The sequence below is a fragment of the Eretmochelys imbricata genome, chromosome 6, assembly GCF_965152235.1.
Source record: "Eretmochelys imbricata isolate rEreImb1 chromosome 6, rEreImb1.hap1, whole genome shotgun sequence".
NCBI classification, from domain to species: Eukaryota; Metazoa; Chordata; order Testudines; family Cheloniidae; genus Eretmochelys; species Eretmochelys imbricata.
In genome coordinates this window covers 10,742,403-10,756,724 of record NC_135577.1, presented here as the reverse complement: position 1 = coordinate 10,756,724, position 14,322 = coordinate 10,742,403, and the positions used below count along the sequence as shown (strand labels likewise).

General features: G+C 60.6%; 1 protein-coding gene across 1 annotated transcript; it reads left to right on the top strand.

Moving 5' to 3' along the window:
* Positions 1–258: 258 nt before the first annotated feature.
* Positions 259–6,202, top strand: RTN4RL2 (reticulon 4 receptor like 2). Its single transcript, XM_077820278.1, has 3 exons — positions 259–289; positions 3,878–4,365; positions 5,411–6,202. Exons 1-3 carry the CDS (start codon positions 259–261, stop codon positions 6,200–6,202), a joined length of 1,311 nt encoding a protein of 436 aa, XP_077676404.1.
* Positions 6,203–14,322: the final 8,120 nt, after the last annotated feature.

The following is a 14,322-nucleotide window of genomic DNA, read 5'->3' as shown; positions in this document are numbered from 1 at the left end:
GAGCCGAGCACCCCAGGCACCAGCGAGCACTGTGGCCTGAGAACCCAACGCCTGGGCACCAGTAAGCCCTGCAGACTTGGCAGTGGCCTGAGTCCCCCGTGCATTGGTGTTGAGCCCCTGCAGGCTGGGCTTTGGCAAACACCGCATCCAGCTGGATCGGCGCTGGGCACCTGGACGCTGCTGGCCGAGGGTCACTGAGGCTTGGATCTGCCCCTGCCCTGCTCCGTCCATCTGCCCTTCTTCGCTTACCGTGGCAACATGCTGCCCCGGCCAGTACACCTTCTGCACGGTAAGCGCCATTGCCAGCTGGCTCCTAGGCTTCACCCCGGGGCCCGGTGGGACCGGACGGGAGCTGCTGCTGGCTTGGCAGCATGAGGAGGATAGGATGGTGCTGAGGGGTAGTACCAGGTGGAGGGCAATGTGGGGGTGGGGGCACAGATGGGGCGGTGTTAGGGTTGGAGGACACAGTGTCCTGGGTGAGGGGAACATGGACAGGACACTGCTGGCAGGGGGAGAGGGACAGTGCTGGGGGGGTACAGATGAGACATTGCTGAGTGGGGGACACAGCACCCTTGGGGGGGGGTGTCAGGGATGGAGGGAACTGTGACGGGGCACTGACAGCACAGCTCCCGGCGGTGGTGCTGGGGAGAACACAAGCACCCTGGACGGGCATGGAAGGGGATAGCAGCGGGGAGGATGGGAGGGTACAGGGCAGCTGTGGACAGGAGAGTGCCAGGGGACAGCAGGACACACAGCATTGGGTGCATGAGCAAGACAAGCCCTGGGGTGGGTGGGGACTGTTCATGCCCTGGCCTGGGGGGTGCGGGGCACTGCAGTGGGGGAGGGGGAAGCCAGAGCAGTGCAGGCCACACTCTGTCTCCCCCCACCCAGCAAGCACAGGGACAGGGAACGGGGGAGCTGAGCACCCCCTGCTCCCGAGGCTGGGGTGGCGCCACCCTCCTCGCCACACACCCAGCTGCTTAGTTACCTGGGGGTAGGCCAGGGAATGGGCCATGGGATCTTCCCCTGTAGGGGGTGCTGGCTCTGATTCAGCCATGGAGATGAGGGGTGGGTTGGCTGGCTGGGGGGGTGTTCTCCCAGACCCCCAAATGCCCGCATCTTGTGAGAGGCGTTCCAGCTGTGCCCCCTGCAGGACAGGGCTGGGGTGGATGGGGGGGCATGTTCTTCTCTAGGGTATTTGGTGCTCAGGGGCTGGTACTCCAGAGCTGACTCAGCTGATGAGAGGGGGAGGGAGACAGATGGGTCGAGGGAGGGGGCAGATGGGGAGGGATTGGCAGGGGGGATATGAGGGGGCGAAGCAAGGATCAGAGGAACTGAGCACATAAGGGGTGGGTCTGGTGTTGCTGCTCCCCTGGCACTGGGGGTAGGCTTGGCAGTGCTGCCCCCTGCTGGCCTGGTCCTGGTGCCCCAGGCGACTGGTGCCATTTATAGCCATTGCATTCTGCAAGAGCTCCCGGCGTGGCTAGCAGCTTATTTTGGGGGTCTTAAATTATGGACAAGCACAGAGCAGCTCCCGGCAGCACGGAGCCCCCTCGCCTGCATCACACATTGCGTCACCACCCCACAGCCTCCCTGCCAGCCTTCGCTCTGCTGCGGAGTGTGGGAGGCTGTTCTTTAGGTATTGCCCCCTGCCCTTTTGCTCCCCAGAGCCTTCATCCTCACCCCATCTTTCTCTTCGGGGGCTCCCTCAGCTGTGGAGCCTTCTTTGCCTGCCAGCCAGCTGCCTGGCTCCCCCCTCCACATCTGTCTGAGCGTCTGATCCTCTGGGGACCACCCCTCACCTTTGTTCCCATCAGTAGCCATCTCTGCACTGCTCCCACCCTCCATCCCCACCATCCTCTTCCTCTGTGGGAGGCTGGACTGCTCCCCCGGGCTTTAGATCTGCAGTTTCTGCCCCTCTGCTTCCCCCCCCCTTCTTCTGATCCCCCCCGTTGATCTCTCCTTCCCCCAGGGCTCACTGCCCTGGTTTGCGGGGGGGCATGCCCACCAGATTCTATACCCACCTCCCTGCTCCCCTCTTTCCATGGCCACGTGCCATGTCCTGGGGACCCCACTCCCGCAGCTCTGCCTCCTGGGTCAGTGGTTCCCCTGTTGGTTGGTCAGCTGCTCAACTGGGCATAAGCTGGGGTGGCACAGACACTGCCCCAGCCCTCGGCAGGAGGGAGAGGGGGATGGGACAGCCACAAGGGAGCTACCTACAGCCGGTGCCTGGGTCACTGCAAAGAGCCAAGAAAGTGGCTGGAGATCTAGAAAAGGAGGGACTGCCACAGTCCTGGGGGAGGGCATGGGGAATATGCCTGGGCAGGGTTCTGGGGTGCTGGCATGGGGCCCACAAGGTAAGCGGGAGGGGAGAGGTGGCAGCTGTGCCAACCTCCCCACCCTGGGGCCAGGTGCTGATGAGGCAGGAAGGCTGGTGAAATGCAGACTGGGTGAGGGGTGCCATCCCAGCCTCTCTTTGGGGAGTGGAGTCAGACTCCAGTAAGGGACCCCTGCCCACTGGCTGGTAGCAGGGAGTGAATGGAGCGGCAGCCCAGCTAGGGCAGGTACAGGGCCTTGGGAGAGGGGGATCTGAGGGGGGAAGGGTTGGAGCAGGGAGAGAGAATAGGACAGGCCTTGTGGGAGATGAGCCCAGGGACACAGGCAGAGCTGCCCTGATGGCACAGACAATGCTGATGGCCATACAGAAGTGGGAGGGTGGGTAGGCTGAGAATCTTCCAGCCCCCCTCCCCCTCCCTCAACCTGCACTTAGAGAGAGCCACAGGCCTGAATTATGGATGAGGCTTCTTGGGTTACAGCTGCTCTACCAGGGGTGGGGGCCCAGAACAGCCCCCCAGGCACTGGGCATTGCTGGACTCCTGCCCATCCCCAGAGGAGTGCTAAGGAGGCACTGCTGGACCAGTCCTAAGGGGACACTGCTTAATCCTCTGAGAAGGATTAAGGGATCAGAATTCAGCTCCTGAGATTCCCAGAGAGAGACAGGAAGTGCCCTATACAGGGCCTGGGGGAACTTTATCGACACCCCTCAGTGAGAGACAGGGAGTGGAGTTGGCAAGGAATGCTCCTAGGAACTACCACACTGGGTCAGACCAATGGACCATCTAGCCCAGTATCCTGTCTGCTGACATGGGCCAATGCCAGGTGCTTCAGAGGGCATGAACAGAACAGGGCAATTATTGAGTGATCCATCCCCTGCTGTTCAGTCCCAGCTTCTGGCAGTCAGAGGCTAGGGAAACCCAGAGCATGATGTGATTGGGATCGTCCTTGGGTAGCTCTATGATTGTCCTATACCTGACTGAGCCTGGGGGGTCTGAGTGTGGGGATCACCCCCTGAGTAAGCCCCACTCACACACACACACACACGCACACACACACACTGGGTGTGTGGCTGGAGCTGCTTTGTGGGGAGAGGAACACGTGTGGGTCCTGAGTGGGGAAGGGGAGAGGAGGAGGAGGAGGAGGTGGTGTGAACAGGAATGGCAGCAGCTTGTGTCACTCGCTCTGGCGTCAGCCGCCCACCTACACATGCTCTGGGCACATGCATTTGCACATGGGACACACGCACAGAAGTGTTCACACGAGAACACACGAGCGCATTTGCCGCCTGGGATCAGGAGCACCCATGGCCCCAGGCCTGGAAATACTCACCCATCCCCCTGGGAATGGAGACTCCATATTGGAAGGTACCCAAAGGACACCCCAACACACACACATGCACCAGGATCACAATGCTTGGGTAGGAGAGCACATGCAAGGCAGGGGCGTGGGGGTGGCCCTGGCTGGGTGGAATTGGGGCTCTAGTGCACTGGGTGGTATTGGTGCAACAGCCCCTCTCACCTCCTGCCTCTCTGTTTTCCAGGCTCTGTCACCCCCCTCTTCTGCCTTCTGGCACTGATGGCGGCCCTGCCCCCGGGGGTGCCCACCTGCCCCATGCTGTGCACCTGCTACTTCTCCCCACCCACGGTCAGCTGCCAAGCCAACAACTTCTCGTCGGTGCCCCTGGTGCTGCCCCCCAATGCCCAGCGCCTCTTCCTGCAGAACAACCTGATCGGGGCACTGCGGGCGGGCACCTTCGGGCCCAGCACCATCACCCTCTGGCTGTACTCCAACAACATCTCCTCCATCCAACCCGGCACCTTCCGCCACCTGTCCGCCCTGGAGGAGCTGGACCTGGGGGACAACCGCAACCTGCGCAGCCTGGACCCCGACACCTTCCGGGGGCTGGAGCACCTGCAGTCCTTACACCTCTACCGCTGCCAGCTCAGCAGCCTGCCCAGCACCCTCTTCCGCAGCCTCTTCAGCCTACAGTACCTGTACCTGCAGGAGAACAACCTCCTCTACCTCCAGGTGGGTGGGGGCAGGGATCCCGGCCACAGGGATGGACATACAGATGCCTGCGTGCCAGCAGCTCGGACTGGGGCACTGGCTGGCTCCGGGGTGGGGAATGTGACATGGCCTTTCCCCTCTAGGGGGCGCCAGTTCCCACTCAGCTCCAGGGCGGGCGCACTGGCTGGCTCAGAAAGTGATGAGTGGGACCTGGGAGACTTTTCCCTCCTAGGGGGCACCAGCTACAGTCCTGCTGAGCTGGGGGCTGTATTCTCTGGGCTTAGGCTGAGATCCCCACCTGTCGTCTTGCTGGGAGTCGGGCTGCCCGGCCGATGCAGCTCCCCTCCCCCACTCTCCTGCAGGCAGGCTGGGGGGAGCAGAGGGGCTCTTTGGTGCCTTGCCAGCCAGCTACTCTCAAACCACAGTCCATCCGGCCCCAGGCGTTGCGGCTCCTCCACAGAAAGGAGCAGCCCAGCCCCTGCAGCTTGCACCAGGGTGGGGGGGCAAGGAGAGGGAGGCCCTGCCAGACAGCACTGCCTTCAGCATAGCGTGCCCTGCCCTGCAGAGATCACAGGGCTGGGAGCTGGGTGGTTAGGTGGCAAAGCTTGTGTCATGTCATCTGACTTGCCTGCCGTCCGTCCCTCCCTCTCACTGTCATCTCGCCCCTCTTCCCTTCCTCCAACCTCTCTCTCGCCATCCCTCTGTCATCTCTTCCTCTCCTCCTGCTTTCCTTCCACCTCCCTCTATCATCCCTGGATCCTTCCTTCCATTCCTCCCCCTCTGTTCCACCATCCACCCTTCCCTTCCTCCATCCACCTTCTACCCCCATCTATTCCTCCATCCATCCAACTCTACCACTCCTCTCTCCCTTCTTTCTACCCCCTCTGTCCATCTGTGCTTCCTTCCATCCATCCACCCCCTCTCCATCTATTCCTCCATCTATCCATCTCTACCCCTTCTCTCCTCTTCTCTCCCTTCCTTTTTCTTTTTTTCTACTCGGCTCTCCATCCGCCCCTCCTCCCCTTTTTTTTCCCCACTCTCCATCCTTCCCACCTTGATCTCTCAGGACGACCTGTTTATGGATCTGGCCAACCTGAGCCATCTCTTCCTGCACGGGAACAAGATCCGGGTGCTGTCAGAGCACGTGTTCCGGGGGCTGTGGGGGCTGGACCGGCTGCTGCTGCACGTCAACCGGCTGCACTCAGTGCACCGCTGGGCCTTCCGCGACCTGGCCAAACTCACCATCCTCTACCTGTTCAACAACAGCTTGACAACGCTGCCAGGCGAGACGCTGGCCGAGCTGCCCTCGCTGGAGTTCCTGCGCCTCAACAACAACCCCTGGGCCTGCGACTGCCGCGCCCGCTCCTTGTGGGCCTGGTTCCAGCGCTCCCGCGTCTCCAGCTCGGCCGTGGCCTGTGCCACCCCGCCTGAGCGCCAGGGCCGTGACCTGCGCCACCTGAGCCAGGCTGATTTCTGGGACTGCCTCCCGGCCAACCACGGCCCGGCCCGGCCTGCCGGGGGCACCAAGCCGAAGTGGGGTGTGGAGGCCGAGGCAGGCCGGCCCCGCAGCAACAGCTCCTCCAACCACCTGTACGGGCTGGGGGAAGCTGGGGCGCCTGCCGCCGACCCCTCCTCCTTCTACCGGGACCTGCCGGCCAGTGACATCCGCAGCCCCAAGTACGACTCGCCCACCGAGGTGGACTACTGGGCCGGCTATGGTAGTGAGGAGGGCCGGCTCAAGGAGGGTTGTGCCGGGCCTGGCTGCTCCCCGCTGGACTCTGGGGCCTGCCAGCCAGGCACACTGCCCGCAGCCCTACCCCCACTCCTGCTGCTGCTGTTGGGGCCCCCCGGGCTCTGACCCAGCCCCACCAGACTGCCCCGGACTGAGCAAGGACAGCGACTGTGGGAGGAGGGGAGGACAGATCCTAAATAACCCCCCATGGCACTGAGACAGGGGGGCAGGCCCTCAGCCCCCATTCTGGGACTGAGCCTGCCTTGTTTCTCTCTCTCACTCACACACACACACCTGCCCTTGTGGGCAGCTGGCTAGTGGGGAATGTGGAGTTTGAGCAACGGGTGCTTTCTCGATGCCCAGTGGATTCCTGCTGCTTGTCTGCTTTTGGATGGGAGCCTATCAGTGCAAACAGGACCCCCAGAGAACCCCCTGCTGGCACCCCAGCTTCCCTCCCCATTAGGCCCTCACACCTCCAGGGAACACCCACATAGGACCCCAACCCCAAGGGACCATTCCATGCTAGCCCCCAACCCCGTTGATGTTGCTCACTAGACCCCCCCCACCCACTGCACCATCTCTCCCACCCTGGCTAGAGCCCCCCCTTCCTATGTGACAAACTGTGCAGGGGGACCAGCTGTTGGATGCCTCTTCCCCATGCAAAAGTCCACAGCATGGTCCCTAGGAGTTATAGCTCCCCTCCTGCTGAAGAGAGAGGGGGATCAGTGTCCTTTTAATCCCCTACTGTCCCTTCTAAGCCACACCACCCCCTGCTCCCACATGCCCACAGCTGCCCCCCCAGCCCATTCCCCACATCCCTATAATCTCCACTCCAAGCTACTGCTTTCCCCCCCCACAATCCCCCCCCCCCACTGCCTCCTAATGGAGAGAGAGAGGGAGCAGCGTCCCCTCCCCTGCAGTACTCCCAGCCCCTTCTTTCCCTTTCCCACATGACACCCCCCCTCATCCCCACCCACCTCTCCCTTCCCCCATCTCCGTGTTCCTGGACTGGCCCTCGGGGATGAAAGCTCTTTCCTTCTCCCCTTCCCTCCTCTTAGTCTGGTGGGATCTCCCCACAAGCCCCGCTCTGCGGCTCTGACCCCCCCTTTGCTGACACGTCTGATGCTGGATGTTTTTCTGCTGCTCACCCCAGCCCCCTTCTAACAAGCAAAAAAAAAAGGGGGGGGGGTTGGAAAATTATTTATTAAAAAAAATTCTATTATTTTAGGCCAGTTTGTTGGACTTAGTCACTCAAGCACGTGGGCAGCAGCTGCCTTGGAGTCCAGTTCCTGAGCTTGCCCGCTCTTGTCCGGGCAGCACAGGGGTATTCAGATTGCTGGCTCCTGGCTGGCTCTCTGGATCCCATCTCAGGCCAGGAGGGTGCCAAGCCTGGTGGGTCTGAGTCCTGATGGGGTAGGTGCCCTCATTACCAGCTCCTCATGCCAGCTGGCACAGATTCCCATCCCCGCAGAGCGGGCATGGACTCAGCAGGCAGAGGAGGTGAGCAGCAGCAGCTCTGGCAGCTTTTGGTCTCTTGCCCACAGAATCTGCTCTCATTTCAAAACAGCAGCTTCTGTCTCCTGAAGCTGGCAGTGATTTGGGGGAATCCTGGTGGCCCAACCTATTGGCCCCACGCCTCCCTGCCCCTGATGACTATCCCCATTGCAGGCTCTCGCTCTCAGCATCGTAGAGAGAGCCCCACAGAGGCGTGACGTGCATGCTGCTGCCTGAGTCTGCAGCCAGCGTGAGCCGATGGCCTTGGGGGTGTCCCTTTCAGCTGAGTAGGCTGTTAACTCTGGAACCCAAGGATGGTGATCTCACTGAAAATGACATGAACTTGTGGGTTGCTGCCCAAAGCCCCTTGCCCAGCATCTACCTTCAGGGGCCTGGCACACTTGGACCCCATGTTCACTTGTGTTCTCTTGCCCCCCGCCACTTCTGTCTCCCCATTATTGGGGTTAGGGGTGGGTGCAGGGTGAGCATGAGGTTGATCATGGGGTGGAGGTGAGGGATGGGGTGGGGTGGTCACATGGGGATGGGCGTTGGAGGTCAGTGAGGGGGGTCAAGGCAGGGTCTCACTGGAGCCCTGTGCTGTGGCGGCATAGGCAGATCTGGCGCTGTGCCAGAGGGGGTGGCTCTGCCTTTCCAGGTCATGTCATTCTCCTCGTGAAATATTCATGGCCTCTCTTGCAGAACAGCAACACAAGCCAGTGAGCACGGCTGCTTGAAAGAGCCTTCCCGCAGGGCAACCCAGCACTCCCTTCCCCCATCAGCATCCAGGGGTTGCCTCATGCCACATGAACCCCAGTCCCACCCCTGCCCCTTCTACCCCAATCCTCATGAGGCTCAAGGGGGCCTGGCCAGCCATGGGGGGAGAACAGAGCCCAGGACAGAACAACCACCTGCCCGGGGACACCAGGGAGGCAGGAGGGACGGGTCTGGCCATGGTACAGCTTTTGTGTTTACAAGAGGAGTTAAAGCCACACAGGGCAGGAACTGGCTCAGCCTCCCCTCAGCAGGCTGGCTGGTGTGAGCCACCATGTGAGGGGCTCTAGCCCAGAGCTATCTTCTCCCCTCCCTCCCTCTCCCAAAAAAAACCACCTGGCTGAGGGGCAGCTAAGGTAGCTCAGTGCATCTGTATCTCAGCACTTCTCTGGCCCCCTCCCGTCTCCATCTGTAATGTAGTTACCAGTTGCCCCATGCAGCAGGGCTATTCTCCCCATCGTACAGAGGGAAACCAAGGCACAGAGCGACTCTGTGTGCTGACACAATTCCCCTTCCCCCCCAAAAAAAGTTTTCTGAAATGATGCCCCTGGGTGGGAAGCTAACGGGAATGGAGTCTAACCAGAGGGAGTGCTGCATGCCTGAGTCTGCCCGCAGCCTGAAACAACAGCTCTAGCATGGGTACTAGCCACCCTTATCACATGGAGCTGTCAACTCTGGAGTCTACTGGTGACCCCTGTGGTGCCAACCCAGTGAAACATGGCTCTGCTGCTGATCAAAGTGAGTGAGGAAGCAGAGGAAGGATGGAGAGAGATTTGTACTCCTGGGGGTGGGTCTTGGTTTGGGGGACAGGGCTTGGGAGGCTGCAGCTCAACCACAGAGCAGCGTGGTAGGATAGTAAGGGAGGTCTGCCCAGCCCCTGCTCTGCAGCCACTGCCAGCCCCAAATTCACATCCCCCCCCCCAGTGTCACACTCTCCTGCACAACAGCTATTGTGAACACACGTGCAGCTGAAGGTGGGGAAGCAGCTGAGGGAACAGGGCTGGTCCTTTAAATCTGGTGGGGGAGGAAGGCAACTGAAGGCAATGTGGCTGGCCCTTTAAAGTAGGGGGAGTGCATCGGCAAGGCAGCTGGGAAGAATGGGGCTGGCCCTTTAAATCAGTGAGCCAGGATGGAGCTTGCAGCTGGGGTCAAGGCCAGGCCCAGTGCCTGCCAACAGGGGGCACAGCCACATACCATGGGGAGCAGCAGCGGGGCTCTGGGGTCCCTATAGCACCCCAAAGCTGCCCTCCGCAGATCTTCATAGCCAGTGCCCATTGCACATCGAACCCCCTGCCACTCAGCCACGCAGAGCCTAGCTCAAGCCGGTAACCGCTCAGCTGGCTGGCCCCTCTTCCAGGCTGCTACCTTGTTCTCCAGCGACTGGGCCAGGCGCTGGCTGTGCGGAAGCGCCTGGGAAAATATCGAGGACAGGGAGACACGTAACACAAGGGTCCAAGGCAGCTCTCTGTGGCTATGTTCTCTAGCAGGCCAAGCCCCGGGAATAACCTCACTGCAGAGCCATGAGATGGGAAGGTGCGGCAGAGCTGTGAGCATTCAGGATCAGCCCAATGGGCAACATGGCCCAGTAGCTAGAGCATTCCTGGGTTCTATTCCTGGCTCTTCTGCATGACTTCAGGCAAGTCACTTTCCCTTCTGGGCCTCAGTTTCCCCTCCCACTCCTCATCTATTCAAGCTGTGAGCTCTTTGGGGCAGGGGCTGTCTCTCATTGTGTGTCTGTGCAGCCTCCAGACAGAGGCTGGAGGACTCCAACCCTGGTGCGGGTCTGGGCAGCACCTGGCACAATGGGGGCCCTGTGGAGGGCTGTGGAGGGCCTATCACTGCACGGTGGCCTGACATGACAGGGGCCTGATTTTGGTTGCTGCCTGTAGGTGCTACAAATAGTAATGTTCTCTCCCACGCCCTGTGCCAGGAGAGAGCTGGGAAGCCTCTACTGGGGGTCATCAGGGAATTGCCACACACAACCTATTGGGCAGCCATGCGATCTCCCATTAATGAAGTTCCAATTTAATGGCCTGAACAGCTGTTCACCGCGGGATCAGGGGATTAAGCGGCAGGAAAGCAAAAGATAAACATCTTCAATGGTTTTATATCTTAAAGCCATAAGGCTATTAGAAAGTACGGGACACGATTCAGGGAGCCAGCTGCACCGTAGGGATCCCCATAGCCTGGCAGCTGGTGGGACCAGCCAGGGGTGCTGATCACAGCTACAGTCTCGCTGCCTGATGGGACCAACCCCCCTGTGGTAACGCCAGGGGGGTAGATCCACCCTGGTGGGGCTTGGCAGGGGGAACATGAGCCGTAGCGCAGGCCCAGCACAGACAACACCCCCTCATGCCCCAGAACATCTCCTCTTGTGAATGCAGCCTGGTGCCTGCCCACCATGCTGGGGTGGGTCTCCCCTGCCCTATGGTGGTCTACAGGGCCAGGGCAGAGGGATGACTCAAAGAAGGGGGCAGATGGGCGGTTCTTAGCCCGGCAGCGTGGGGCCATGCTGGCAGCTGTGGGGCGTGGGTGCAGAAAAGTGGCCCAATGCACTCAGCTTCTGAGCTGGAGAGCAAGCACATGGGGCTGCGGGCAGCTGATGCCCATACAGGGATCTGAGGAGACAGGCAAAGGAAGAGCAGGTATTTAGCTTAACAAAGAGCAGGTTATGGGGGTGACTTGATCACAGTCTAAATGTATCCACATGGGGAACAGATATTTACTAATGGTTTCCTCAGTCTAGCAGGGAAAGATCTAACATGATCCAATGCCTGGGAGCTGAAGCAAGACAAATTCAGCCTGGGAACAAGGCGTAAATGTTTAACCACTGGACCCACTTAGGAGCCTTGTGGTGGGTTCTCCAGCACTGGCAATTTTTCAATCAAGAGGGGCCACTTTTCTCCACTCTGCTCTGGGAATGATTTGAGGGCAGGTCTCTGGCCTGTGTTACACGGGAGATCAGACAAAAGGATCACAATGGCCTTGGCATCTAGGAGGGAGCCAGGAGTCCAGGGAGCCAGGCCTTGGAATGATCAGGTATCAGAGTCTGGGCAGGAGAAGAAACGAACTGCAACTGGACAGCGCATTGTGTGTGCCCATGTCTGAGTGTGCTGTGCCCAGTGTGCCCAGTGTAACAGGCTGAAGGGTAGGAAAGAGACAGGCCCTTGGGGCAGACCGATTCCCCCTTCCCCGACCAATTCACGCTCTGCAATAAGAGTGGACCCCCCTGCCTCCAGTGAGCCTCTCTGTGATCATGTGTCCCAGGATTGCATCTGCTTTCCCCTCCTCAATTCTGCAGAGGATCCGTTGCAATGGGAAGAGCCCCTTGGTTAGCCCACCACCGCCCTCTGCTGGAGGGGAGCATAGGTGTGTGTCATGGGCCCCATACTGCTCCCAAAAAATGACAAATCCCGGATTGTCCAAGTGCTGGGGTGTGGGAGGGGCGCTGTCTGGGCAGGAAGTCTCTGGAGAGGCAAGGCTCTGCACAGTACAGCAGGGCGCACTCTCTGTGCAGGGGGCACTGGCAGGGCAGGTTACAGCCACGCTCTCCCTGTGTCTGGCCCAGATTCCCGGGCTCCCGGTGCCCAGAGCACAGCACTGCGTGTGACATCACAGCAGCTCACTGACCCACTTTCCAGCCAGTCAGCGAGCCCCACGAGCACAGGGTCCTTGGGATGCGGGGCACTTCCCGCACGCACTGATGCACACATGCAATGATACACACTCACACACACACACACATAGAGTGACATGCACACACACACCAATGCACACGCACTCACAATACGCACAGAAACATCAGATACATATGCTCACACACAGAAAGACACGCAATGGGCACTGCTGCGGGGAAGCTCGCAGTGCTGCAGGCAGGCTAGTACTGTTGCAGGGAAGCTTGCAGCTCTGTGCTCAGGCTGGCACTGCTGTGGGAAAGCTCGCAGCACCATGGGCAGGCTGGCACTGCTGCGGGGAAGCTCGCAGCGCTGTGGGAAGGCTGGCACTGCTGTGAGGAAGGTCGCAGCACCGTGGGCAAGCTGGCAGAGCCGAAGTCTGTAAAGTGACCCATGCCAGTGGCAGTGCAGACAATGCAGCGGGTCAGGTTACCAGCATGAATGTTTAATACCCCACAGCCCTGTCAGACCTTCTGAAACCCTAGAGGTGCCACTCACCTTACGCCCCCGCCCCCCACTCCAGCTGGGCCCTTCCCCCCACAGCCAGGCAGCTGATCCCCTCCCTCCCCCCCACCTTCAGCTGCCTCCGTGATTCATTGTCCCTCCCGCAGCTTCTGGGCTCTCCAGATCCTGTCTCTGTGGCCCTCTCCACTGCCTCTGGGCCCCAGCTCCTATCTCTGGGGCCCCCACTTCCTCTGGCCCCCAGATCCTGTCTCTGGTTCCCCACCACCACCACCCACTGCCTCTGGGACCACAGATCCTTCTCTGTACTCCCCCACAACCCCACAACCTCCCTACACAGGGACACAGAGAAACAATTTTGCCCCAAGTAACAAGGGGGCGGGGGGCAGTAGGGTCCAGCCTGCCCAGAACATAGCCAAGGGCCCCTCTATCCCCCCCTTTCTGTCTCTCTTCTTCCTCTGTCTCTCTTCTGCCTCCCCCCCCCCATTGCGGGGGTGACCCCTGATCTTGCGGGCTCAGCTCTTTCTCTTCCCTGGGGACAGTCCCTTCATCATCCTGCCCAGATCTGCACACCAAGCCTGGCCTGTCGTCCGCTGTCCCAGGCACACACCTGCCTGCCCTCCTCCCCGCAGGGAGCACAACTGACCAGCCCTGCACCCCCCACCCCAAAGCAGATGAAGGGGAGTTAACCCTTCCCATGCTGGGGGGGGCATACCCAGGAAGAACCCTTCCCCCCAGGAGTTGGGGGAGCAGTCAAAGAAGGGGGGAATCCCTTTGTGGGGAGGAGGACCAGACTCAGTTATTGGTGCTATTAAATGCCTGACCCCCTCCCCCGCCATGATCTTCGGTGCTCATCCCATGTACCCCGCACGCCCCTTGCCAGTGTGGACCTGACTGCTCAGTGTGGGGAGGGCGGGAGGAGAGGCATAGGCTGGGGAAAGGGGGACAGGCACAGGGGGGAGGAGAGATGGCCCTAGGACACTGGAGTTAACACCCCACAGTGACCCATGGGGCAGTTCACCCCTCTCAGAGAGATCAGCTCAGGCCCTGTGCAGAGTCAGGCAACGTGTCAGTTACACACGGGGCTGTTCACACCCCTCCCAGTGATGGGTTCAGGCTATGTGCAGCCCCAGGCAGGATCACTGCAACGCTCACACCAGGGTCACAATTTGATGTGTTTTCCGAAGGCAAGAAACTTGCTGCTGCTTTTTTAGCTGCCAGCGGAGCTGGATGCAAACCCGGGAATCCTGGGCTGGGGCTGCGGCTTGGGGCTGCAGCACCTGGGCCTGAATCCAGAGGCCTTCACCTAAGGTGATGGACGTGGAGGAGGCAACTGCATCTCCTCCCTCCCCTGCCCCATCACCCAGGACCCGGGCCTGGCCAGAGCTAAGGCAGGGCCATGTTGGGAGCCAGCGCTGAGGTAGGTGCCCCCACCTAGGATCCCAGCCATGCAAGGGGCAGGTTAGTGCAGGGTGTGCTGGGCAGGTGGGGTGAACCCAGGGCATGCTGGCGGGCGCTCTCGCTGTCCCAGGCACACACCTGCCTGCCCTCCTCCCCGCAGGGAGCACAACTGACCAGCCCCGCACCCCCTACCCCAAAGCGGGCACCATGCGGGTCAGAGGGGGTTGACAGCCCCTGAAGTGCCCACCTGGCACACACAGGCCCCTGCCCTCCTGCTGTGATACTGCCTGGTCCCTATTGTCTCCCCTCCCTCCTTTTGTGCCCCTCCCCCTGCCCTCCCCCAGCTCACGCCTCTTCCCTCCTGTGGTGCAAGCCCAACACCTTGCCAGGCGTTTGCAGCCCTGACTAAGCGAGAACCTCCCACTCACAGTGCCTGGCCTTTGT